The 27,930-nt window shown below is 45.1% G+C and overlaps 1 protein-coding gene across 1 annotated transcript; it reads right to left on the bottom strand.

Moving 5' to 3' along the window:
* Window positions 1-30: 30 nt before the first annotated feature.
* Window positions 31-27,930, bottom strand: TMDD1 (transmembrane and death domain 1). The gene is made up of 6 exons (XM_073669186.1): window positions 27,757-27,930; window positions 22,000-22,119; window positions 19,074-19,226; window positions 3,874-4,014; window positions 1,110-1,379; window positions 31-218 (listed from the first exon to the last, which is right to left on the bottom strand). The coding sequence occupies exons 1-6, from the start codon at window positions 27,899-27,901 to the stop codon at window positions 31-33; spliced, it is 1,017 nt and encodes a 338-aa protein (XP_073525287.1). The 5' UTR covers window positions 27,902-27,930.

Below are 27,930 nucleotides of genomic sequence, written 5' to 3'. Positions count from 1 at the left end.
GTGACGTCACAGGAAGTGACGTTATGAGTTTCAAAGAGCGTGCGTGATTGGCTGGAGCACGCAGATGCGCAGATCCTTGCGTGTCACGGTGCGTTCCACCGGGTAGAAGGCGTCTAGCACAGGCATATTAACATATGTCACCTTGTGTGGGTGTGAACTGCGCGTGGAGCAGGAGGGGAGGAGGCAGGGGAGAGGTAGACGGAGACCCTGATTCAGATCTGTAATAAAGAAAATACGCATTAGTATATAGCACAGAATAATTGAATGACATATTATCACATTATTGGGGAAGGAAACAGCATCATAATGATGTCACTATGGACTACCAATCTTCAAAGTGAAAGTTCACATAAATGACAGAAGGTCATAGTCCTTATTAAGCCCTCTTGGGGCTAAGGACTGCAGTTCATGGATCCAAAAGGCTTCTCGTTGTTTTAATTTTTGGATGCGATTACCGCCGCGACGGGGTTGCGAAATATGTTCAATTATCTGAAACTTAAGTTGTGCAACACTGTGTCCTGATGTGTGAAAATGATGAGGAATGGGTAGTAGTAACTGTTTGCATCTGATGGTGGATTTATGCTTAGAAATTCTGTCTTTGATGGATTGTGTCATCTCGCCTACATACACTAAACCACAGGGGCATTTGATGAGATAAACTACAAAGCTTGTGTCACATGTGAAAAATCTTTTTATCGGGTATCTCTTGCCGGTGTGGGGATGATAGATCATGTCACCTCTCAGGACGTTGTTGCACTGATGACACTGGAGACAAGGAAATGTGCCCTTTTTCTGTGTTTGTAACAGTCTCTGGCGTGGGCTAGGTGTAACTGAACCCACGTCGGCTCGTATAAGGGAATCTTTTAAATTGGGAGCTCTTTTGAAACAAGGTAGAAAGGGTTTCTGAAATTCAGTGATGGTGGGGTATCCTGTCTTGAGGATATTCCAATGTCTGCGGATTGTCCTGTGTAGTATGTAGGCTGTGGGATGAAACGTGTGCACGAACGGGATGCGATTGGAGTTGTCCATCTTTGGACGTATTTGTGGGTGTTGTTGTTTTAGTAGTTGTGGTGGATAGCCCCGTTCTTGAAATTTAGTGGACATCTCACGTAGTCGCTGGTCCCGTAGTGTAGTGTCGGTAACGATTCTTTTGACCCTTTGAAACTGGGATTTGGGGATGGCCCGTTTTACTAACTCGGGGTGGTTGCTAGAGAAGTGCAACAAAGTATTGCGGTCAGTCGGCTTCCGGTAAATATCGGTTTTCAGGAGACCCTGATCGTCCTTAATGACTAGTGTGTCTATAAAATTAATCTGTTTGGAGTGTGAATTGATGGTGAAATTCAAGTTGGGCCAGGCTGAGTTCATGTGGATGAGGAATTCTGCAAGAGTATCGTGGGAGCCCCCCCCATATGCAAAAGATATCATCTATATAGCGCTTCCAGAGTATGGAATGTCTCTGGAAGAGAGGATGGGGGTAGATGACTTGTGCTTCAAAGGCCGCCATATAGCAATTTGCATAAGGGGGGGCTACGTTCGATCCCATTGTAGTCCCTGTAGTTTGTAGAAAGAACGTATCTTGAAAAAGAAAATAGTTTTTGGTTAGAACCAGGGATAGTAGTTCTAAAGACAGACCCAATGTGATTCCTCATGTCTTATGTCTATGCTGTGACCTCTGTATACTAATGCACTTATGTTATACTTATCTCTTTACCTGCAGTACACTGACAAAGGTCCGTAAAAGGGGCCGAAACGTTTGATGTGGACTGCTTAAATAAAATATTACCTATTATTCAACTTATGGTGTGCCGAGATTTTTACTACTATCCACTGTGAGTCCGTGGCCTAGCACCAAAACTCTTCACAGTACTCTTCACCAATACTACGCTGTTAATGTTCTTTCTGCAAAACTATTTGGTCTAAGTCGTCATATAGGATACCTAAGGTTTCAAAAACAAGTAGACTAAGGAGAGTTCTGGGGTATCCAGGGGTAGGAGAAAGCCCAAGCCTGGGAGTCATCCTGCGGAAGGGATATGAGCAGTCCCACACGCTGGCTATTATAGACCGACGAATCTGGGTGGAGCCTGAAATATATACGACAGGTTTCCTTAAAGGAAAAAATGTTTAAAGGTCACCAGAAATCTTTTCTGGCAGGTTAACCTTGGTTTCAGAAAAGTTTAGTGCTGCAAGGGCTTTAGGCCTAAGGGGTTTCATGATACTGAAACTAGTGGTTTCATGATCCTGGACGAAATGGGCCAGGTTTTGCATCTTATCCACCAATGTTTGTAGGGGATCCATAAATGGGCTAGATATAATAACGGGGGCATTGTTTGTACACATTTAGCATCTCTAAAAATGGCTGCTATAAGCAGGCTTGGTTCTAAACACTCCATTTACCAGATCCCAGTGGCTACCCTGGCCTTCACCCTTTAACCTTGGTACAGAGATTTGGTCTTGGCTGGGGCCAAGAGCTTGGCTGCTGTTTGGTGATGCAAGCTGGCAGAAATGGTCAGTTAGCAAGGTCAGAACCATGATGGACAAGGTACAAAAATCTTAGATCAGAGAATGGACAGAAAATGAGCTAAGGTGAGAAACAGGTAAATCCACTAGAAACCAGGAGCTGACAATCATGGTGTATAAACCAGGCAGCATAACTCTGGCAATTTCCAGATGAAAGCTAGGAGCTTTTGTAGGGTGTGATGCTGTCTGATTGGCCAAGATAGACAGCTGATTACTCCAGCTGACAGCACCCACACCCACTCTGCCAGACTGGATGGCACTACAGGTCCCAGTCACTTACTCAGTGGCTGGAGTCAGTGGCTGGACAGAGCCTGCGCCACCCAGAGCTTCTGGTCCTGACAGTGACAGGTGCAGATGTCACAAGAGCAGGTCCTGGAAAGAAGTGACACTGGAGTGTGGAAAATTTTTGACTCCTACAAAATACTGAATAAAACTATGCCCAAGGTATCATAGACTTTGGCTGGATTACACAATTCCCTTGGCAATTTTCAATGTGTTTTTATTAGTTTAATAAGCAGCAAACTGTAGTTAAATTAATCTCTTCCCAACCAGGCGGTTTACAATTTTTGCAGTTCTGTCTTTTGCTACAAATATTCCCAAAGCCATAACTTTTTTTTCCGTCAACATACCCGAATCAGACCTTATTTTTTGAGGGGAAAGTGGTAGTTATGAATGACACCATTCATTTTACCATTCATGGACTGTGTGCTAAAGGGGTTAAAAGCAGAGGGAGAAGCTCAGCTATGTTAACTGCTGTTAAATCGGGTGTTGGCTGTGTAACAGAGCCAATGTCTGACAGGAATGATGCAGGCTCATCTCCTGATCCTGCATCATACATGGGAAACCTGACATAGGCAGTACTATTATGTCTAATATCAGCAAGTGTTTTAAAATCTATAATAAAATATCCATACACAGTGTCGGGTTTTTTTATGCTTGAGCCATACACAACTAATGCCAAAGTTGAGCATTTTGTGCACAGGACTGGCTGCATGAGGTGTCATCTCATCCAGCTCTAGAACCAATCTGATGCAGTAATGGATATGCTGGATGGCTGGGAACGATCCCGTAGAAATCTGTGGGATCAGTTCTGCCAATGAATATCTTTATATATGAAAATGAGCCCTTACTACTCTCTATGCGCTCAACCCTGTACACGAGTGAAAGGGAGAACATCACGTCAGTCTTGGCGCAGGCCACTCAGCAGGTCCTTAAGTCTGTCATTAAATCCCTGTTTGAGTTGATGAATTACCTTACAATAGAATCACTGATTTTAAAATTCTTTAATTTTAATACGCATATAATTTTCAGTATTGTCAATTAATTTCATGACAAAAATAAGCAGAAAAGTCAGACCACCAAGAAGAGGTGCAGCTAAGAAGCCAAATATCACTCCATAAACCATAGGCCAACACCACTCATTCAGATGACGACCATACGCAGGAACCTTCCGTCTTTGAACTATTAGGTCCCAATCTTCATCCTTTATAGTGTTTACTGAAAATAAAAAATAAAAGTGAATTAAAACGATTGGATCATAGATGAGAGAGGTTTTTGAAATTTTTAGAAATTAAATAAATCATCAGAAATTAATATATTGAATTCTTCTACCATAGTAACTAGTGATGCTATACTAATGTTAATAAAAATATTAGTCCTAAATGTAGTGACCTTTTTTTTAGCATTGGCAGCTGGATGTATCAAAGCTCTGACTAAGGAAATTGCAGAAATAAACAGTATTTCAGTTAAAAGGTCCTTAACATGTGGGAGGCATCAGCATACAAACACAGCAGTCTGGGCAGAATCAATGTCATCGAATGCTTTTGTGGAGCAGGTATGCTTAATTATTACAAATTACTGATTAGTACTGATTAACAATCCTTGACTCCCAAAGTAATTAAGATGAATGTTTAACACAATGGAAGTTACACTATAGGCAGGAAAGGAGGGAGGAAAGAAGAAATTAAGGGCTCATTTACACTGGTACATCAACAGCCGTAAAAGATCAACTGGCCACCACGCTTACGATGCACCCAAAATGATCAGTGACACAGTGTGTGCAGATAGGCTGTTTACACAGGACCTGTGCGGCCAAGAACATTTAGTTTTTAAGCTTGACAAAATATTGTTTCATCTCATGAACAAGCATTTTTGCTCATTCATCAGGGAATCGGCAGCCTGTTTATAATGTACTAGATGGTGGCCCGATTCTAACGCATCGGGTATTCTAGAATATGTATGTGGCCGACCGGGCGCAATTAGCTGAGCGGTGTTTAAATTTGGCGCCAAAATTGCTGATTGGTCGCGGCCGGCGGCTGCGACCAATCAGCGAACTGTGTTAGTGAGGACTGGAGAGCGTGTTTAAATTTGGCGCCAAAATCGCTGATTAGTCGCGACCGCGACCAATCAGCAAAGCGGTGTTTAAATTTGGCACCAATAATGCTGATTGGTCACGGCCAGCGACCGCGACCAATCAGCAGAGTGGCGTTTAAATTTGCCGCCCATATCACTGATTGGTCACGGTCGGCCACCGCGACCAATCAGCAGAGCGATGTTTAAATTTGGCGCCAATAATGCTGATTGGTCGCGACCGGCAACTGCGACCAATCAGCAGAGCAGAGTTGAAATTTTGCGCCAAAATCGCTGATTGGTCGCGGCCGGCCACCGCGACCAATCAGCAGAGCGGCATTTAAATTTGCCACCCATATCACTGATTGGTCGCGACCGGCCACCGCGACCAATCAGCAGAGCGGCGTTTAAATTTGGCACCAAAATCTCTGATAGGTCGCGGCTGGTGACCGCGACCAATCAGCAGAGCGGCGTTTACATTTGCCGCCCATATCGCTGATTGGTCGCGGCCGGCCACCACGACCAATCAGCAGAGCGGCGTTTAAATTTGCCGCCCATATCGCTGATTGGTCGCGGCCGGCCATCGCGACCAATCAGTAGAGCGGCGTTTAAATTTTCCTTCCATATCGCTGATTGGTCGCGGGCGTCGACCACGACCAATCAGCGTCATATTAGTGAGGACCGGGGAGCGGCGCTGCTTGTGCGGCTACTTCTGCTGCGAGAGATGAGTGGCTGCTCGCAGCAGAAGCATCCCGACTGGCGGCGCCGCTCCCCGGTCCTCCGTTCACACTTGCCGTCCGGAGATCAGCGGGCCAAGCCGCTGATCTCCGCAACGTTAGCCGCATGGAGGTGAGCGGCGCCGCCTGTCGGGGTACTTGTGCTGCCAGCAGCGGGGAGATGAGCGGCTAGCGCCGCTCATCTCCCGGCTGCATCACCGCTGACCTCCGTGCGGCAGATGAGCCGCTAACGGCCGCCATCTTTTTCTGAAATCCGGCGTCGCTGATTGGCCGCGGCCGGATCAATGAGCGACGCGGGATTTCCTGGACAGACAGACAGACAGACGGGATAAGACAATTATATATATAGATGATAATCGGGAAGTATACTTGTTCCCGATAATCATGCAGTGTAAATGCAACTTAAAGGGGTTTTCCATTTTTTTATAAATTATTATCCAGTGGCACAGTTAAGATGAAAAATACAAATCTTCTTTCGTTATCGTTTTCGAGTCCAACATTGTGTCTCCGCCACTTTTTTGGTCTTTGTTGTTTGATAGGACGTCAGCGCTGTAGCCAATCACACATTCAGCAGTTCTGCCTATGTGAATGGCACAAGGCGCTGAGTTCAGTGAGTGGCTACAGTGCTGTCGACATGATGGCAATGCTGCAGTCAAACAACAGAGACTGGGGCAGTGTCAGACCTGGGGAGGGTAAGAAAAGCACAGTCTGTTTTTCTCCATTGAGAAGTGCATCGGGACAATAGTTTATTGAATGAAAACAGAAAACCCCTTTAAGAGACAGGGAACTAAGGGGGCTAATGACAGTTTAATTGTAGAAGTAGAGAAGCAGAGAGTCCGCCAGTGAGAAAATCATATTACACTGATAGAAATTAGAGTTGTCAAAATCACAGATATTTTGCATGGGCATTAATACAGAGCACTGAAATCAATAGACAACCATTATGCAGGCTTTCACTTTTCTTTCAAAGAGGAACTTTTTCTTTGTAATTGTTGCTGCTCCACTAATTCTAGAACAGTTTTTCTTTTTCTTTTGTGCCCTTCTATTCCACAGTTGTGCCCCCAATAATAAAGGTACAAAAGTTCCATTCAACCAACTGGGCGTATACCAGAGAAATTCTGTGGGTGTGATCATCTTTTGATTGGCTATAGTCAGAGGAGAAAAAGCAAGTGCCCAGAGAGAAGTTCTATGGTATACGCCTAGTAGGTTGGAACAAAAATGTGCACCTTTGTTTCCAGGAGTTGGAGGCATAACTTTGGAACAGAAGAAAAAGAAAAACTTTCCCAGAATTTTTGGAAAGGTGTTCTTTAAATTAATCTTGAATACCCACCCACATGGTGGAAAGTAGAGGAATACATGTTAGGCCACATGAGACCATGATTGTTGTGGAGCACTGAACCGATAGGCTGAAGTTAATTATGCACAATATTACTATTAAAATATTAATAATAATTATTTTATATTTATATTATCACTTAATATTGAGCAGAATTAAGTATACTGACATTGCCCTATATACAGCATGAACCCCACATAGCCTCCCTATACACAGCATGAGCCCCCCACACAGCCTCCCTATATACAGCATGAGCACCCATACAGCCTCCAATATACAGCATGAGCCCCCACACAGCCTCCATATGTACAGCATGAGCACCCACATAGCCTCCCTATATACAGCATGAGCACCCACACAGCCTCCAATATACAGCTGAGCCCCCACACAGCCTCACTATATATAGCATGAGCCCCCACACAGCCTCCATATGTACAGCATGAGCACCCACATAGCCTCCCTATACACAGCATGAGCACCCACATAGCCTCCCTATATACAGCATGAACCCCCACACAGCCTCCCTATATACAGCATGAGCCCTAACACAGCCTCCCTATATACAGCATAAGCCCCCGCTTAGTCTCCCTATATACAGCATTGGCCACTGTTTTCAGGCCTTCGGCTGTCTCGGTCCCCAGGACGGACTGGAACAGCCAGAGGGCCAGATATGGACGGTGGGTCGCACTTTGCCCAGGTCTGTGTTAGAGGACAGAATTCTCTGAGGCTCGAATAGAGCCCCAAACCAAACCAATACAATAGAAAGAACTCAGCACTCAATTATCGCTAGTAAATTGTTACACAATCCAAACATATAATGTGACATTTCGGTAATCCTTCATCACATATTTATATTAGAGAAATAAACAACAGCATTCAGTATATATCCCACTATAATGCCAGCATTTACAATAAGACTAATGTCTTACTATTTCAGTGTGTGTTCAGCTCAGTGTGGAACAGAAAGAAAGGAGGAGAAATGGGGTTTTTCATTTTTCCTTGGTTTCTCTTTTCATCTTGTTTTCTTTTGTTTCTAGCCTTCACTTTCTCTTCTCTTCTTCAGTTATGGAACACACACGCGTGAAACTTTAGTCTCATTGTACATATTGACGCTATATTGGAATGTATACTGAATACTGTTTATCTCCATGAAATAAATGTTTGATGAAGGTCACGTGAGATGACTACAAATTTTGAATTCACCTGTTAGTGCGGATTTTCCTGGGAAATTCGATTTGTGGAAAAGTTATTCTCTGCAAATTTATTGTCCCTTATTACATTGTGGGGTCTCTCCAGACCCCAAAGCATAATAAATGTGATATGTAAAAAATAATTAAACTCACCACACCGCTCACCTCTCTGGCCCCTCCGCTCCTCAATGTCACCCGTCTGGTCCTATTCACATCTTCAGATCATTGCTGCTCTCGTTGAACTCCCAGCAAGCGGGCGAAATGTCATGATGCCATGCCGTGCGCCATGGCCTTTAGCGCGAAAGCACAAAACCCTGCCAGGCTTCATTAAACCTGGAAATCTAGGCCCAGCGTGAGAGGCCCAGGGAATTCCACACAAGGAGCGGAGATCTGAAGATGCAATGAGGACCAGACAGGTGACGGTGAGGAGCAGAGGGGCCAGAGAGGTGAGCGCTGATGTGAGTATCAGGATCTCTCTTTTAATTTTACATTTTGATGGACTTTTATGGTTCAGAAAAATGGTGGCTGCGAATTACAAAAAAATTACCATTTTGACGAATGCAGAAATTTGTTTAATTCGAGTAGATATCAATTCCACTGAAATTTATTTGCTTATTTCCAGTGCCCAGTTCAAATTGAGGATTTGGCCACGTCACCTATTCTGAGTGGTAACATTGAATAAGGCTATATACTTGACTACCAAATAGCAGTGGAATGAATCGAGCTGTAAAAGCTCACCGACTTTCGACACTTATCAAAGGATGGAACATTGCCAACAATTTATTATAAGATTGCACTTCTAGAACTGCTTGGGTCAACTGCCAGTACTGTTTTATAATAGAGGAAAATATGCATGACAAAGTGTCATAAGGTAATAAGTTGTGTAATCTCACAGAGCAGGTATGTTGAGTGTAGCATACTGTATAAAATAATCTTTCCATAGTTTGGAAATGTACTATTAAGTTAAAGACAACTTCTTAATGAAACGCCATTATAATAACTACTCATCTAAAGATTCATTCATTGGGATTTTAGTCGATGAACAGTGCCATACAGTCGTGAGATCATAATGCGTAATGCCGTGAGTCAGAAGAAACTGTCTGGAGCCCACTAGCAGTGAAATGTATTTTCTGAATTGATAAACCAGGCAGCAGAATCTAGGTTTAATGGATGCTAATTCTATAACAATTTTTTTAAAATCCGGGTTTTACATCTAGATTATTAATAAAACAGACGACAAATGCATTGATATCAGTAATAGAGGAGGAAGTATAAGTATCATGTAAAGAACAGCAGCATACAGTAATAAATACAGAGTAGACAGTAACCTGTGTACACATCATATCCAAGTGGACAACATATGGTAAAACTGAATGAGTATATAGTACATAAAACTGGGGCTACATGGTGACTTTGGCTGCGACATTTGTCGTATCCCAAAGTTCGCTAGGTGTCGCTGTTACATTGCAGCGCCATACACTTGAATGGAGTCGCATTGTGACCATTCGGGTAGTGCGAAAAGTCTAGTACTGCACTTTATCTCTCATTCACTTGAGTGGGAGATAAACACCAATACTCGACAGTGCCCATTAAACAATGTATGGGGATGCTATGCTTTTCATTATACTCTGAAAATATTCTTCCATGATTAAGTCATGAAAAGTGATGAACGAGCACTAAAATGCTCGGGTACTCGTTGCTCGGGTTGAGCAAATTGGAATACTCGGGTGCTCGACCTGAGCAACGAGCCCAATGTAAGTCTATGGGAAACTCGAGCATTTTTCAGGTGGCTCCCCCTGGCGGTCTGCAGAGGCCTAAAAATTGCCCAAATCGATAGGAACAGTGCTCAAATGACATGGGGATAGCATGGGGAAGACCCTTGGAAGCATTTCTGACTCACAGATCACTGCTGTCAACAACGTTGTCAGAGGTATTACGCCACTTTTACGGACTCACAATAAAAAATCCAAAAACAAAAACAAAATGTATTTTCCTGGGAAATATGTAAAGGAACATCCTTTCCATGACATGTACAATGTATATAAAGCAAAATAAATAACCAAAAACAAAAATACTCCTCCACACCTTGGACTATGTTCACACGTACCGTTTTTGATGCGTTTTTGCACTTTTGCATTGCTTTCAACAAAGACAAATGCATTCACTGGGAAATGTCATTTTAACATTTTATAACCTTATCTAGCCATGTGGTGTGTGACACATCATCAGACACATGCATATGTGGCACCCCAGGGGTCTGGTCTCCACAGTAATAGCAATGTTATGTCTGAGAGCAGGTGGGAGGTCTCTTGGTCAGGAATCCTATGCATGCCACACCTCCTGCCCAGTCCTGGGAGGGGAAGAACTTCCCCTATATAAAGCTGGGGCTGAGGCAGGGTTAGTGAGAAGAGTAGAGAGAAGAAGAGGAGCAGCATAGGAAAGAAAGATCAGGAGCTCAGTGGGAGCAGTGCTAAAAGGAATCAGGGGCTGGCAGCTGAAGAGCTCGCCCTGATTGAAGAGTTACCACCGGACCCGGAGTCCGAGGCTGTGGGGATTAACCCAGACCCAGCAGCAGATACCGCCCGGCAGGGGATTTCAGGTCCTCTGGCCAAGAAACCCGAAGGCACGGTCACACGCGTGGGACCAGCACCGCCGTCGTGGAGCGGAAGCCACTAGAAGGCCCCGAGTCACCGGCCATATGGGTGAGCACCACACGGTACACTCAGGGACGTGGGCTACCTTTACCTGCCTCTAGCAAGGAAGCCAGAAGAGTACAATTAGTTGGGGAGGCCTACAACTCCGCCTGGCCAAGGGGGATCCCATCTGCTCAAGGACTGACCAGGCCCCGACCGCTAGCCAGTACTCCGGGAGGGTCTATCTTTGTCACCAGTAAAGACCCTGAACTACACCGCATCGTCTCTGAGTGGTTCCTACTACCCCCATCATCCACGTCGGCTGCCCTGAGGCCATACCCCTCCCGTTGGGGGTTATACCATCCACGCTGCACCATCCTTCCACCGGCCTCAGCGGACTGCCCTGCAGCGGCAGCTCCATAGCTGCATTCAACGGGTGGCGTAGTCGTCCTACATCTACTGCTAATATACCGCCACTCAGCTTGACTCCCTGGGCACGGACCGGGTCACCGCCACGAGACTACTACCCCTATCAGATCCGGCTCCGGGTAGGCTCCCGCGTGCGCAACGCTACTCAGCACAGGCCCAGGGGCGCGTCACATACAGTGCTGAAAAGACATGGTAACAGCAGGGGAAAGACCTCAGGTAGCATTTATGACTCCCAGGTCACTGCCTAAAAGTGTGCCCATCATAAGTGATCCTTGGCGCATGCGAAGATGCCTCCTGCCATGCACCTGTCATTGCAAAAAACAAAAATATTCCTCCACACCTTGGGCTATGTTCACACTTAGCGTTTTTGCACTTTTGCATTGCTTTCAACAAAGACAAATGCATTCACTGGGAAATTTCATTCACTCATTGCAGACTTGCAACAATCACCGTCCACGTCCTTGTCCCAGTGCAGCGTTCAGTTGTCCCTACCCCATTCCTTGGAATGCAAGCGCAAGTATGCAGCCAGCCACCCACCCACCCACCGGTTGCAATACTATACTGCCAAATTTTTGACAGCTGTTTGCACTTGAAATGTGACCTTTTAGGCTCATGGAGGCGGAAGCTTTTCATAACCTCATGCCGGCGGCGGCCGGGTGTCCATACTCGGTCCCCAGCCACCACTATTTCTCCCGGTATCGTCTCTGCCTTCCACAAGCACGTGTCCCACAACATAACCCATGCCCTCCCCAGTGCACTTACTGGGAAGGACCGCCTAACCACAAACACGTGGACAGGTGAATGTGGCCAGGGATGGTACGGAGCCAGTCCACAGCTTTTTTTTTGCTGAGAGTTGTATTTCACCACAGCCATATTCTTTAGCTCGGTGAAAGGACTGGCATAGAGGGAAACCGTATCTACTCTGGGTGTCATTTCTCCCAGGAAGTCCTCTAAAGCAGCTTTTGCAGAAGCAATGGCAGCCCGTCCAACATCAACTCGCACTTCTCGGTGGTGCGTTGACACACAAACATCTTTCTTTGCGCATTTAATTTCATGACTACAGAGTTGGGCAATGGTCTGATCTTGAATCCGGTTTGAGAAATAACATGCATGAGCACATCCACATTAAAAAAAACAGCCATAGTGTCCGGGAACCTTCCCCCACACTTTTCTTAGCCAGGGCTGCTTCTCAGCAGGGTTGGACCGACCCACCAGATAACCGGAGACTCCTCCGGTGGGCCCTGGCTTCAACTTCAGGAGAGTTCATAGTGCCGAGGTAAGGCCATGATGATGATAGAGGCCACCATCTGCTTAGTTTTCTGTTACTTGGAATGCAAGCGCAAGTATGCAGCCAGCCACCCACCCACCCACAGGCCCAACACTAAACTGCCAGATTTCTGGGCAGCTGCTTGCACTTGAAATGTGGCCTTTTAGGCTCGTGGAGGCGGAAGCTTTTCACAACCTCATGCCTCATGCCTCGTGTCCATACTCGGTCCCCAGCCGTCACTATTTCTCCTGGTGTTGTCTTCGCCTTCTACAAGCGCGGGTCCCTGAACATTACTGCTGGTACTTTCCTGTGGGAATTTGCTTGCCTCCTACCAGCCTGGAATATTTCCAGTAAACTATGGTACGACGCCATGGTATTAGCACTGCCCCCAGTAACAGTAGTAAAGCCATCCCCAATTTCCTTCTCAGGAATTTTATTTGGTAGACTGAGTGGCTGCCCAAATACATTAGTTTCTCACAAAGGAGCTGAAGATAGAGTGGCAGTAGGTGCAAGTTTCTCCAGCCTGTTAGATATTAGAGGGAGAACGGCAGCACATTGGATCAGTGGTTAGCACTGAAGCCTTGCAGCACTGAGATCCTGAGTTCAAATCCCAGCAAGGAGAACATCTGCAAGGATTTTGTATGTTCTCCCCGTGTTTGCATGGGTTTCCACCTCAGTAAAAAAGCAGCCATAGAGTGTTCGGGAACCTTCCCACACACTTTTCTTAGCCAGGACTGCTTCTCGGCAGGGTCGGATGGTCCCACCAGAGAATCCTCTGGTGTGCCCTGGCTTCTACATCAGGAGAGTTCATGATAGCGCTAACTTTGCAGCTGTTATGGGGCTCTTGAGCGGGGGAGAAAGGTGAGCCCTTAGAATCTAATCCTCTGGTGGGCACAATGTTTTTCAATCTGAAACAGCTACTCAGTTGGAGTGGTATTTCACCACAGCCATATTCTTTAGCTCGGTGAAAGGACTGGCATAGAGGAAAACCGTATCAACTCCAGCTGTTATTTCTCCGTCACCAGGTTCCGCCCATTGTCACACACGACCATGCCTGGCTATATGTTCAGCGGTGAGAGCCACAGATCAAGCTGCTGTGTTACAGCTTTCAACAACTCTGCAGCGCTGGGCGGTTTGTCAATTAAGCATTAAGCATGTTCTCTTCAGCACAGCCTGTTGCCGCTTTGCCAAGGCAGTGCTGCAGTGCTTTCAGCTTGTGACTGATGTGGTCATTTCGGAGATGGAGGAGGAGGTGCAGGAGCTGAACAATGTGATTACATTGAGGTTACATTGGCGACTCTGTTTTTATACTAAAGAAAGATCCTACTGTTTTTCTTCTAAGTTATTTTTTAAGGCAATTGCATTCACCGGGAAATGTCATTTTAACATTTTACAACCCAATCTGGCAATGTGGTGTGTGACACATCAGACAAATCCTGTTTCATTGATGATGGAGGGACTCTGAAAGACACATAGAGCAGGGCCACAGTAACGAGTACGACATGTTCCCATTAGAAAAGAGAGAGTCTGCTATACAGTTATAGGGTATGCAGTGAGTCCAACGGCTGACCAAATTTAGGAAAACCCCCACTAAGAATTTAAAGACACATAGAGCAGGGCCACAGTAACAAGGTACGACATGTTCCTATTAGAAAGGAGAGGGTCTGCTATACAGTTATAGGGTATGCAGTGAGGCCAACGGCAGACTAATTTTAGGAAAAACCCCACTAAGAATTTAAAGACACACAGAGCAGGGCCACAGTAACGACAAATTCCCATTAGAAAGGACAGAGTCTCCCATAGTGTTGGCCTATGCAGTGAATGCAAGGGTTGCCAAAAATTTGGAGGCACTTCAATGCCCCTTGGAAGAGACATGGAGGTCAGAGGACCTCCTCAAAACAATGTTCCCATTATTAGGAAATGGGTCTCCCATAGTGTTGGCCTATGCAGTGAATGCAAGGGTTGCCAAAAATTTGGAGGCACTCCAATGCCCCTTGGAAGAGACGTGGAAGAGGGCCTCATAAAAAAATGTTCCCATTAGAAAGAAGCGGGCCTCCTATACGTGTAATGCCCATGCACTAAGTGTATGGACTGACAAACATTTACCCCTAGGGGGTTTACATGAACATACTGTATAAAAACATTTTTTTATGGGCATCATAAACACCTTTAAAAAAATTATGTGGGTGTTGCATCACGGACCACGGCCATCCTGGTGATATGGTGGTGGAGGATGAGGAGAAGGACGTGGACAAGAGGAAATAGCCAAAATCAGGAAGCGTAAACCGATGTCTGGGTGTGAAAAGGTGCATGGGAATACACCTCCCAAGAAAAGACACTGGATTTGAGTTTATGTTATGAGGCTATCATTCGGTGGTGTTGAGAAGTCTGGCCCAATCCAGCCGTTTTTTATTTTTATAAGAGTCAGCCTGTCATCATTTTCAGTTGACCGGCGGATGATCTTAGCGTGGGTCTAGAAGTGTCACCAACCAGTAATGACTGTCACTCAAAATTTTGAGAACGCGAGGGTCATGGGAAAGGCAGCGTAACTTAAACTCAGCCATGCGTGCCAGACTACTAACAGGAAGACTTTTGTGTCCTCACCAAGAGGATGACTGACCATACTCTCCTCCTCCTCTCTGTCCTCTGGCCATCCACGCTGAACAGACAGTATGACAGTTGTGCAGGTAGTACCGTCTATAGTGCATGAAACTAGCTCTTGTCCTTCCTCCTCCTCCTCCTCTTCCTCATTGTCACCCAATCCACGTTGGGATGAGATGAGGCCAGGCTGTGTGTAATCACCCTGTATGGTTCCTTGCTCAATCTCATCGTGCTCCGCCTGCAATGTATCCTCTTTGATTGTGAGCAGAGAGCGTTTCAGAAGACAGAGAAGAGGGATGGTGACGCTAATTATGGTGTCATTGCCACTCACCATATTGGTGGAGTCCTCAATGTTTTGGAGGATGGTACATATGTCTGACATCCATGTCCACTGCTGAGGTATTATGTGTGGAGTCTGAACTGAATACCGATGGCCATTTTGATGCTGGTAGTCAACATCTTCCCTCTTCTGCACACAAATCCTTCCCAACATCTGCAGTGTAGAGTTCCAACGCGTGGGGACCTCACACACCAGTCTGTGAGCCGGAAGCTGCAAATGCTGCTGAAACACGGAAAGGGCGGCGGAAGCAGTAGCTGACTTTCTAAAATGGGCACACAGGCGGCGTACTTTAACAAGCAGATCCGGCAGGTCCGGGTAGGATTTGAGAAACCACTGAACCACGAGGTTAAGCACATGGGCCAGGCATGGTATGTGTGTGAGCTCGCTTCACCTCAGAGCTGCCACCAGGTTCTGGCCATTGTCACACACGACCATGCCTGGCTGTCGGTTCAGCAGTGTGAGCCACAGATCTGCCTGCTCTTTCAGAGCTGTCCACAACTCTTCAGCATTGTGCGGTTTGTCACCTAAGCATATTAGCTTCAGCACAGCCTGTTGCCGCTTGGCCGAGGCAGTGCTGCAGTGCTTCCAGTTTGTGACTGATGGGGTCATTGCGGAGATGGAGGCTGAAGAGGAGGAGGAGGCTGAGGAGGATAACGTGCAGGAGCTGAAGACCGTGGGGGCAACCCTGATTGACCAAGGCCCTCAATCCTTGGCGTCGGGAGGACGTGTTCCATCCCAGGGTCCGACTGGGTCCCGGCTTCCACTATGTTAACCCACTGTGCTGTCAGCGAGATGTACCATCCCTGCCCACAAGCACTTGTCCACGTGTCTGTGGTTAGGTGGACTTTCCCAGTAACTGCGTTGTTGAGGGCACGGCTAATGTTTTGGGACACGTGTTTGTGTATTGCGGGGATGACACACCGGGAGAAATTGTGGCGGCTGGGGACCGAGTACCGAGGGACTGCCGCCGCCATCAGGTTGCGGAATTCTTCCGTCTCCTAAAAGGCAACATTTTGATTGCAAGCAGTCGTGAAATGTGAGAATTTAGTAGTGTGGCCTGTGGGGCGTTGGCTGCACATTTGCGCTTGCATTCCAAGGACTGGGGTATGAACAACTGAACGCTGCGCTGGGACAAGGACATGGACTTGCTTCCTGATGCTGCTACTTGAGAGTGCGCAACGACAGGTGCAGGGCAGGATGCATCTTCGCATGCACCATGGACAGGGGATTGGCTTGCATGCACAACAGCGGAAGAAACAATGGTGCCACCTACAGACCCTGTTCCTGGACCCTGGGGTTTGGCCTACAAAGTCGGGTGCATTGCTGCCATGTGCCTGATCATACTAGTGGAGGTCAGGCTGGTCGTTTTGCCACCCTTGCTGATGCTGGCCTGACAGGTGGTGCAAATGGCCTTTTGGGGTTATCGGCAGAGTCTTTAATAAAAACAACCAGACTCGGGAAGACTTAACAGTTGTACTGGCAACTTCCTTCGCGTTGGTGTTACGGGGAATGGTTGCCTGCCTTCTGTCTGCGGCCACCACACTGCTTCTTCCTGCCTGTTGGGTGCTCTGCCTCCCTCCCCCTGTGTGCTGCTGTCCTCACTCTGCATGTCCTCCTGCCAGGTTGGGTCAGTTACTATATCATCCACCACCTCATCTTCCACTTCCGCACCCTGGTCCTCCTCCTGACTTTCTGGCAATTGTGTCTCATCATTGTCCACCTCTTGTGACACTTTCTCACGGTCGCCTTCGTGTGACTGTTGCTGATTAAATATTTGGGCATCGCTACACGAGATCTCCTCTTGCCCCGCTTCAAGTGGACCGGTTGAGAGGCCCGAATCTATAAATGGAAAAGTGAGCAGCTCTTCAGAGTGTCCAAGTGTAGGATCAGTTGTCTCTGGGCGCTCGGCATGGTGGGAGGAAGGAGGATCAGGGTGAGGAATATGCGGTCCAGACTCACGGCTACTGAGACTTGACCGTGTGGAAGACTGGGTGGTGGTGGTGGCTAAGTGACTGGAAGCATTATCAGCTATCCAACCAACAACCTTTTGACACTGCTCTGGGTTCAATAGTGGTGTGCAGCGGTCCCATAGGAATTGGGACAGGAAGGTCGGGCGAGAAGATGTGGGTGTTTGTTGTGGCACAATTTCAGCTTGCCCATGGCCTTGTCCTCGGCCTCTGCATGCACCATCACCATCACGTCCAGTTCCCCGTCCCTTGCCACGTGCCTTGCCCATTTTAAATTGAGGACAGTATCTTCCACGTTCACTACAAATGACTGAGTTTGGAGCGTACTTATATGTGATCCGTGTGACGGAGAAAACAGAGTTTTAAATACCTAGTTTGAACAGCAAACCGGTGTCAAAAACTTCGCTGACACAATGAAAAAAATTTTTAATGGAGGCCAAAAATGGCAGTATTTTCTGAGAACGTATATGTGATCTGTTTGACGGAGAAAACACAGTTTTAAATAGCTGGATTTCTAGTGCTCTAATATGGAAAGGACCTGGCTGTATTCTGCAGTGCCAACAAGCAAATGGCGCAGAGAAACGGTGTTCTCTGGATTGCTTTTTAAGCAAATAATGAGGATTAAGATCCAAAAAAAATATTCCCGGCTCCTGAGACCTGGGCCTTTGTATAGAAATATCTAACAGCAGCAGAAGGCAGAATTGGAATGGAGCCTCTTGTGCTATATGCACTGCAGTCTGCTATATGCACTGCAGTCTGCTATATGCACTGCAGTCTGCTATATACACTGCCTGCCTGATATCTTTGCAGATGGATTAGTCCTCAGAAGGACTGTTTGTTAAGATGGATATGTGTAATGTACGTGTTTTTTTTCCCTACACTACTTAATACACAAGTAAATCTCTCCCTACTTTGACTGATTCTGGAGTGACTGTGACGAGTCTGATATAGACCTGATGACGCTGTGTGGCCAGCCAATCACTATAATGCCACAACCACCATGGCTGCGGCATTACAATGAGCGGCAGGCAATCTCTGCATGTTCATTGGCTCTCTAAAGAGCGCCAAACATGCAGGGAGGAGACCCGAGCTCCGCCGAGCAACCCTGGAAATGCTCGGCGAGCGCCGAGCATCTCGAGCGGTGAGACGCTCGGGCGAGCACCGAGCAGTAGCGAGCATGCTCGCTAATCACTAGTCATAAATAGATCAGTCTCAGACAATCCCTTTAAACCAGAGAGGATTTAATCAGCCATCAAGTGCGGGAAAAGATGTGGGCTCAGCGTGTGATCCCACATCAATGGCAGGTACCGTAAATATGATGTACATGTACGTCAAAGCTAGTGAAGGGGTTAAATTTCATCGCTCTCTTTTGAATATGAGCACAAAGGTGGCAGAGACAGGTGCCAAGACAACCCATTGGCACTCCTCAGTTGCATTACTTGAATGGCCTGAGCAATTAAGTGCAGCAGTCACTACTGAATGCGGCATCTCAGGGGTTAAACTGCCATGATCAGAGCTAGTTGCCACCATGGATGTACACTTCAGCCAGCACCGCCATTGCATGGAGTGGAATAAGTTCCTGAGCCTGCTCCATACATGCGCACTCCACACCTGCCAAACATATATGGTGGATGTCGGGAAGGGGTTAAATAAGCATTGTTAAGATTTGTGACTATTTAGAAGCTTGGCACAGTTTTATGTACTTACAATCTCTCACTTGCCGCACATTTTCTCCTTCTTCGAATTTCTCATTTTCAGAAATAATTAAAAGTGATTTTGTCCCATGTGCAATTTTGGTCAGTTCATTCACGCTCTTCTTCATTTGCATAGTTTTGTCCTGGTTTAAATTTTTGGCAAGCTCTGGTGAAAAAAAATCAGAGATGGAAACTTGAAAGTGTATAAAAGATACACAACATCATACTCAAAGTATCCAAAGCTTCTTACAGAATATGGAATAATCCTGTATATCCAAAACCCTTCAGTACATGTGAAAAGATTCAATTATAACACTTGGCATGAATGTAATGTCAGAGAAATTGGCTATTTCTTTATATACACAGTAATAATATGACGTCTCACTTACCCGCCTACCATCCATAGCCAACATTCTACTTGCCTTTAGGCTATGTGCCCACGTAGCAGATTTGATGCAGAGTGTTTTTGCCTCTCTCTGGCAGAAAAAAACACATGCAGATTTACATGCAGATTTACATGCATTTTTTCTGCCAGAGAGAAGCGTTTCAGCATTTTCGCATGCGTTTTTTCAAGCAGTTTTCCAATCGATTTTGAGCATCACTTGGAAAGTGCTTGACAAGTTGGTCACACTATATAAATCCATGCAACCGGCATGGATTTATATTGTGTGACCAACTTAGATGCTTTAAATGCTGCATCTATAGTAAAAAAAAGAATTAAAAAGTTAAAAATAAAAAAAACCTGTATACTCACCTCTCCAGTCTGATCCCGGCAGCGTCCTTTCTCCTCGGCGTCCCGCGGTGTACTGGCAGGACCTGCGGTGACGTCATTTAGTCAGCTGATGGTCACACGACCATCACCTGACCGCTGACGTCAGCAGTCGCGTGACCCTTAGCTGACTAAATGACGTCACCGCAGGTCCTGCAAGTACGCCGCAGAATGCCGAGGAGAGAGAACGTGGCCGGGAGAAGACTGGAGAGGTGAGTATACAGGGTTTTTTCAATTTTAACTCTTTTTTATTTCTTTTTTTCACTGCGTGGTAGTTGGGATAAGAGGAGTTGTAGTCTCCTCTTCATCCCGGGTACCACACGCACCGCGATTACGCTGCAAATTCGCGGCCATTGAATTTAATTGAAACGCTGCAAATCCACATATACCTGCGGGTTTGCTGCGTTTCAATGTTCCTCAATGGGCGCGAATTTGCAGCGTAATCACGGTAGAAATGGTCATGCTGCGTTTTGCAACGCAATGCGAATTTGGCGCGCTAATTAGCGCATCATGTGCACAGCACATCCAAATTCACATTGCTTTGCATGGCAGACGGTTTTACAAGCGTTTTTGCGGCCATAAAAACACCGCAAAAATGCTACAAAAACGCCACGTGGACACATGGCCTAAAGGGAATCTCTCACCAAGTTTTTGCCACCTAATCTAAGAGCAGCATGACGTAGAGACAATGACCTTGATTTCAGCAGTGTGTCACTTACTGGGCTCCTTGATGTCGTTTTGATAAAATCACTGTTTTATCAGCAGGAGGTTATTATTACTAAAGGACTAGAGGTGAGTGGATATGAAGAGAACAAATCATGTTATTTTACCGAGACATTTGATTTTCAGTGCAGTAGCAGCGGTAAGAAGATGTGCCGAGAACCACACAGGGAAAAAAAGCAGGAAAGGTGGCCGGAGAGGTGAGCGATTAGGTGAGTAGTAGGTTTTTTTTTGGCTAAATTTTATGTTTATTATGCTCTGAGGTCTTTCTAGACCCCAAAGCATAATAAAGGGCATTCAATTTTGCAGAGTATAAATTCTCTGCCAACAGAATTTCCTGGTAAAATACACACGATTTAGTGAATTTGAATCTCATCAGATCATCTCATCTTTAGTGCCATTGGAAGAACATTATGCTGCCTACAGCATCATTCAGCGTGACCGGTTTGGCGGTGGGTGAGTGATGGTGTGGGATGCATATCATTGGAGCGTACTTTGATATTTGGGCTGATTTAAAATCCAGCCTCATTTTGGTTGATGATGTTGGTTTCCATTGACTGTTGATGCGTCATATTTTTACTAACTTACACAATTTCTGTTGGTAAAGATTTTAAACTTTAATTTCTGTGCTCGTCAAGAAACGATGAGTGATTGAAGTGTTCTCTTAAAGGGAACCTGTCACAAAAAAACACTATTAACCTGCAGATATGGGGTTAATCTGCAGGTTAATAGTGTTCTGAACCTGCCCGGCACTGGCACTTAGACTCCTGCTGCCTGGGAAGAAATGAACTTTATTCCTCCCGGCAGCGTTTGGGTTTCAGTCACAGAGGTGGTGCCGACACAGCTTCAGTATAGAGAGCTTTGTCTGTAATTTCCTCCCGGCACTGACTGACAGCCAGCTCTAATACTGAGCTGCTGTCAGTCAGTGCCAAAGGTGCAGTTACAGCCACCACTCTCTATACACAGAGCGTAACTGAACCTTTGCTGGCGCCACCCCTGTGACTGAAACCCGAATGCTACCAGGAGGTCTAAGTGCCGACACCGGGCAGGTTCAGAATGCTATTAACCTGCAGATTAACCTCATATCTGCATTTTTTCACATGACAGTTTCCCTTTAAGTTTTTTGAGCAGTGTATGAAAATATTTGTACTGTATATTTGGATTAGATATTATTGAAATTGAAGGAGCTATTAGAAAACACAAAAAAAATATTCTAAATGTTCCACAAACTTGTGAGGAGATTTAGCACATGTCCAATCTTATCTGATGTTTGATGTGAAAAAAGGTTCAGGTTTTATCAAGATCAGATGTGCGCTGGATGCGCTGCTGTTCATCCTTACAGTACTATTTGCCAATGCAACATTTCTCCTGTGCACTGTTGTGATATGGGATAGTAAAACCTTTTACTGCTACATTCAGTAAATATTCCTAAATTATTATATGAACTTACCTAAAGCAACATCAACGCGCCCCACTTTATAGAGGGTAGAGAAAACACGATCCCAATAGACAGTATTGCCTTGTGTCTCAACCCAGTTCTTCAGTGTATTTGTACAATCTTCTATAGTCACTGGTCACAAAGAAGAAAAACATTATTTATTCTATGTATATATAGTATGGGTAACAAGACAAAAGTCTTTCCCATATGTGGTTAACTTATAATTTGGTCAATAGCTAACTGCATTGTAGATTACGGTAGCTCTGCAAACTGATTTCCAACAAAATCCATCATTCTAAGGCTCTGTTCACACTTGCTTCATAACTGTCATCATCTACGAAAACCAGTGTGAACAAGGAATATATCAGATTCATGCTGACTGTAGGTGGCCAGCATATATCAGACATTGGCAGTACGAATGCAGCAAGGTATGATTAACACTGAAATGTGGCATTTCCCTTTGAAAAGCTGGCTGAGAGCAATGAGGACAACTCATTAAGATTGGCCTTGTACATGGGAATCTTAATAAAGGCGCCTGGTGGGGTAAGATGTTCCAAATTCATGCTACTTCAGTGGTGAAACTTATGAATTTGTTTGTTGCCAACCCGCCCCACCATGCCTATGCACCACCCATGTTGGCGGAGTTGGTCGGCATGGCGTGAAAACGCCAATAGTAGCTACATTTTTGCACATCTTCACGTTGCGCAAAATTTTTTATATTTTTCAAAGTGTTTAAGGCTGTGTGCCCACGTAGCATTTTTCAAGCGTATATGCTGCGGAATTTCCGCAGCGTAAACGCTTGAAAAACGCATGTATATCCGCACCCCATGGTCCCCAATGGGATTCCGCAAGTTCTATGCACATGCTGCGGATTTTTCCGCAGCGTTTATGCCGCGTTCAAAAATCCGCAGCATGTCATTTAATTTTGCGTTTCCTCAAGCAGAATTGCCTTTGTCCAATGCATAAAAAACGCAAGGCAATTCCGCATGTGGAAAACGCGTGATAAACGCGCGAAAAATGCGCGATAAACGCGTGCGGAATTCCGCATGCGTTTTTCCGGGAGAGGACTTGCATTTATGCAGCAGAAATTTTCTGCTTCATAAATGCAACGTGGGCACATAGCCTTATACCTGAAAACTGGCGCAAATACTTTGATGAATCGACCCATACTTTCTTCAGTACATGCAGGATGTAATGAGGGAAATTAGATATCTAATGATATAATTACATTTATTCTTTAGCTACAACATCAGCAGCTGTATAGGATTTGTACAGTTTATTCAGAATATTACCCCTTCTTGACTTTAATAATAAAATCAGAGAACAACCCAGTAACTAATATTTTTCTAATTCACATTATGAAGTGGTATATCATATATTTGAAATGTTTACCAACAATCAAATCACTTTTAGTCTGTGTGCCCACGAAGCATTTTCCAAGCATTTATGCTGCGGAATTTCCGCAGCGTAAACGGTTGGTAATCCGACCCCCCATGGTCCCCAATTACAAGCCGCAATGTCAATGCCCATGCTGCGCACCAAAATCCGCAGCATGTCCATTAATTTTGCGGACACGCAGCATAATCGCCGCCATTGACTTGCATTGGACAGTGTGACATCCGCATCACTGCATCTGCACAAGCGGATATCACACGGTTCGATGTGCGGATGGTACCCAGGTCTGGAGGAGAGGAGACTCTCATCCAGACCTGGGTACCATTGTACCTGTAAAAAAAGAATTTAAAATAAAAAAAAAAGATTATACTTACCTTCCGATGACCTCCCGGTGTTTTCTCTGCTGCATACGCAGCAGAGAAAACACCGGGAGGACATCGGAAGGTAAGTATACACTGTGTTCCAAATTATTATGCAGATAATATTTTCTCAGATTTTCCCAAATTACCTATATGAATTGCAGTCATTGTAATTTTCCAGTCAAATAACTATTAGGGTATGTGCACACGATGCAGAAATGCTCAGGATTTTTTCCTGAGCGTTTCTGCATCTCTCTGGCAGGAAAAAACGCATGCGGATTGTACATGCGGTTTCCTGCCAGGGACATGCGGAAATGAAGCGGTCTTCACTTTCATTTCCGCATGCGGGTTGACAAGCGCTTCCCAAGCGATTTTAGCATCACTTGGATAGTGCTTGTCAACGTCACACTATATAAATCCATGCAACCAGCATGGATTTATATAGTGTGTGATGTCAAAAAATAAAAAATAAATCTATACTTTACCCTCTGATGGCCCCCGGTGTCCTGCTTCATCGGTCCCGGCTGCTGGCAGTGAAGACTGTAGTACCTTCCGACGTCAGCGTCACGTGACCCGTCACATGACTCTGACGTCAGCGAAGGTCCTTCATTCAACCCCGAAGTGCGCGGGAAGCCGGCAGGACGCAGCGCGGGCCGTCAGAAGGTGAGAATATATATATTTTTTATTTTATTCTTTTTTTTTTAATGGTACCTGGGTCTGGATGCGAGTCCTCTCCTCCACACCCGGGTGCCATCCGCACATTAGACCGCATGAAAAGCGCATCAACATATACAGTGATGCGGATTCCATGCGGTCTAATGCAAGTCAATGGCGGCAAAAGAGCAGCGTTTCCGCAAAATTAATTGACATGCTGCGGATTTTTGACCGCAGCGTTTACGCTGCGGAAAAATCCGCATCATGGGCACAGCACATGCGGATTTCCATTGGGGAACATTGCTGCCCTTCTACCATGCGTTTTTCATGCGTTTCCGCGACGTTTACGCATGGTAGAAGGGCAGCAATGTTCCCCAATGGAAATCCGCATGTGCTGTGCCCATGATGCGGATTTTTCCGCAGCGTAAACGCTGCAGTCAAAAATCCGCAGCATGTCAATTAATTTTGCGGAAACGCTGCTCTTTTGCCGCCATTGACTTGCATTAGACCGCATGGAATCCGCATCACTGTATATGTTGATGCGCTTTTCATGCGGTCTAATGTGCGGATGGTACCCGGGTGTGGATGAGAGGACTCGCATCCAGACCCAGGTACCATTAAAAAAAAAGAATAAAATAAAAAATACATATTATTCTCACCTTCTGACGGCCCGCGCTGCGTCCTGCCGGCTTCCCGCGCACTTCGCGGTTGAATGAAGGACCTTCGCTGACGTCAGAGTCATGTGACGGGTCACGTGACGCTGACGTCGGAAGGTCCTACAGTCTTCACTGCCGGCAGCCGGGACCGATGAAGCCGGACACCGGGGGCCATCAGATGGTAACGTATAGATTTATTTTTTATTTTTTGACATCACACACTATATAAATCCATGCCGGCTGCATGGATTTATATAGTGTGAAGTTGACAAGCACTTTCCAAGTGATGCTAAAATCGCTTGGGAAGCGCTTGTCAACCCGCATGCGGAAATGAAAGTGAAGACCGCTTCATTTCCGCATGTCCCTGGCAGGAAACCGCATGTACAATCCGCATGCGTTTTTTCCTGCCAGAGAGATGCAGAAACGCTCAGGAAAAAATCCTGAGCATTTCTGCATCGTGTGCACATACCCTTAGAGTACAATTGAAAGGTTTTTGTACAAACTGCCTATGATAACAGTATATTTTAAAAAAAATAAAAAACTCAAACTGCACTCAAAATGCTTGTTCCAAATTATTATGCACAGCAGAGTTTTCAACCTTTTCATTTTAATAAAGAACAAAAAAATGGTCATTTTCGAAATTATAAGCATTAGTAGGTTATTACAAACTGAAATAAAACAGTTTTCAACTCAAAACTTTATTCTAGGTGATGTTACATTTTCACATAGGACCCCTTGCTCGAAAGGAGCTTCTGAACTCTCTCGTCCATTGAATTTGTCAGGTTTTGGATGGTTTCTGCTTTAATTGTTTTACATGAGGACAGAATACCCTCCCAGAGCTGTTGCTTAGATGTGAACTGCCTCCCGCCATCATAGACACTCTTTTTGATGATGCTCCAGAGGTTCTCAATGGGGTTGAGGTCAGGGGAGCATGGGTGCCACACCATAAGTTTGTCCCCTTTTATGCCCATAGCAGCCAGAGATGCAGATATGTTATGTGCAGCATGAGACGGGGCATTATCATGCATGAAATGATCTCGATGGTCCAGATGGATGGAGTGGAGGATGGCTGGTTGATGGACACCCCATGCAAACACGGCTACGGCGCTAACAAGGAGGAGGTGGAGTAATGTTTTGGGCTGGAATCATGGGGAGAGAGATTGTCGGCCCTTTTAGGATCCCTGAAGGGGTAAAGATGAACTCCATAATGTATGTGGAGTTTCTCAAACAGCACTTCCTTCCATGGTTCAAGAAGAAGAACCGTGCATTCCGCAGCAAGATCATTTTCATGCATGATAATGCCCCGTCTCATGCTGCACATAACACATCTGCATCTCTGGCTGCTATGGGCATAAAAGGGGACAAACTTATGGTGTGACCCCCATGCTCCCCTGACCTCAACCCCATTGAGAACCTCTGGAGCATCATCAAAAGGAGTGTCTATGATGGCGGGAGGCAGTTCACATCTAAGCAACAGCTCTGGGAGGGTATTCTGTCCTCATGCAAAACAATTGAAGCAGAAACCATCCAAAACCTGACAAATTCAATGGACGAGAGAGTTCAGAAGCTCCTTTCGAACAAGGGGTCCTATGTGAAAATGTAACATCACCTAGAATAAAGTTTTGAGTTGGAAACTGTTTGATTTCAGTTTGTAATAACCTGCTAATGCTTATAATTTCAAAAATGACCATTTTTTTGTTCTTTATTAAAATGAAAAGGTTGAAAACTCTGCTGTGCATAATAATTTGGAACATGCATTTTGAGTGCAGTTTGAGTTTTTTATTTTTTTAAAAATATACTGTTATCATAGGCAGTTTGTACAAAAACCTTTCAATTGTACTCTAATAGTTATTTGACTGGAAAATTACAATGACTGCAATTCATATAGGTAATTTGGGAAAATCTGAGAAAATATTATTTGCATAATAATTTGGAACACAGTGTAATCTTTTTTTTTTTTTTTTTTTTTACCTTTCTTATTCTTTTTTTTTAACTAACTTGGTCACACTACTATAAATCCATGCCGGTTGCATGGATTTATATAGTGTGAACAAGTTGTCAAGCACTTTTCCAAGTGATGTTAAAATCGCTTGGAAAAGCGCTTGATAACCCGCATGCAAAAATGCTTGACAAACGCTTCTACCTGGCGGGAAAATCGCATGTAAAATCCGCATGCGTTTTCCTGCCAGGGAGAAGCGGTAAAAATATTCAGCATTTCTGCATCGTGGGCACATAGCCTTAAGGTGGGCTTAGGTCACTGAGCAGTGCTGCTACTGAAGTCTATGTGGGCTGTGCTGCAGTACCAAGAACGGCCACTATACAATGCAAGGCGCTGTGCGGTTCCAGCACTGAACGCTGTTTACACTCGGCTGCCATCAACCTTACAAATAAATGATTGGTGGGGGTCTGGGAGTCAGACCAGCACAGATCTGGTAATGATCTATACTGATATCAAGGTAGTGAACCATGTAAGAGTGTGACTTTCAATGGAGTAAACAGTAATTTAAATGGAATGCATTAATGTGTGATGTTCTTATAAATGTAATATTGTTATAGTATTTGGACATTCATAGGTTTATTATGGTGTCACGCTAGTATCCGTACATCTAGTATAAAGTTAGTTGTGAAACATTAAAATATGTACATTGCAAATCCCACCAATTATCTCCCTAAAATTTGTAATAATTAGATTAATATGGACTTACCAATATCACGGCGCTTACGTTTCCTTTTACTGTATGGAGAAGGGGATCCTAATAGTTTTGCAAGGTCTCTGTCAGGTCCAGTAATTCTCAAATAAAAATGCTGACATTCTAGTGGAGTCAAGAGTTGAGCTATGCGCATGATCATGTGTGGACCTATATCATCTGCGGCTGAAG

This window comes from Phyllobates terribilis, unplaced genomic scaffold, assembly GCF_046119375.1.
Source record: "Phyllobates terribilis strain yellow unplaced genomic scaffold, ASM4611937v1 Scaffold_2__4_contigs__length_985480577, whole genome shotgun sequence".
Taxonomy (NCBI): domain Eukaryota; kingdom Metazoa; phylum Chordata; class Amphibia; order Anura; family Dendrobatidae; genus Phyllobates; species Phyllobates terribilis.
Note: the sequence above shows the minus strand (reverse complement) of the source record. Positions and strands in the feature narration are given on the sequence as shown.

Bases quoted from the DNA above. Each gene is read 5' to 3' on its own strand.
- TMDD1 (XM_073669186.1), bottom strand. From the start codon at position 27,901: ATGATCATGCGCATAGCTCAACTCTTGACTCCACTAGAATGTCAGCAT. The intron at 1,380-3,873 runs GTCTGACTTTTC...ATACTCTTGCAG, and splicing joins AGCTGCACCTCTTCTTGGTG to AATTCCTCATCCACATGAAC. The intron at 219-1,109 runs GTGAGATGTCCA...TCTTTATTACAG, and splicing joins ACTACGGGACCAGCGACTAC to ATCTGAATCAGGGTCTCCGT.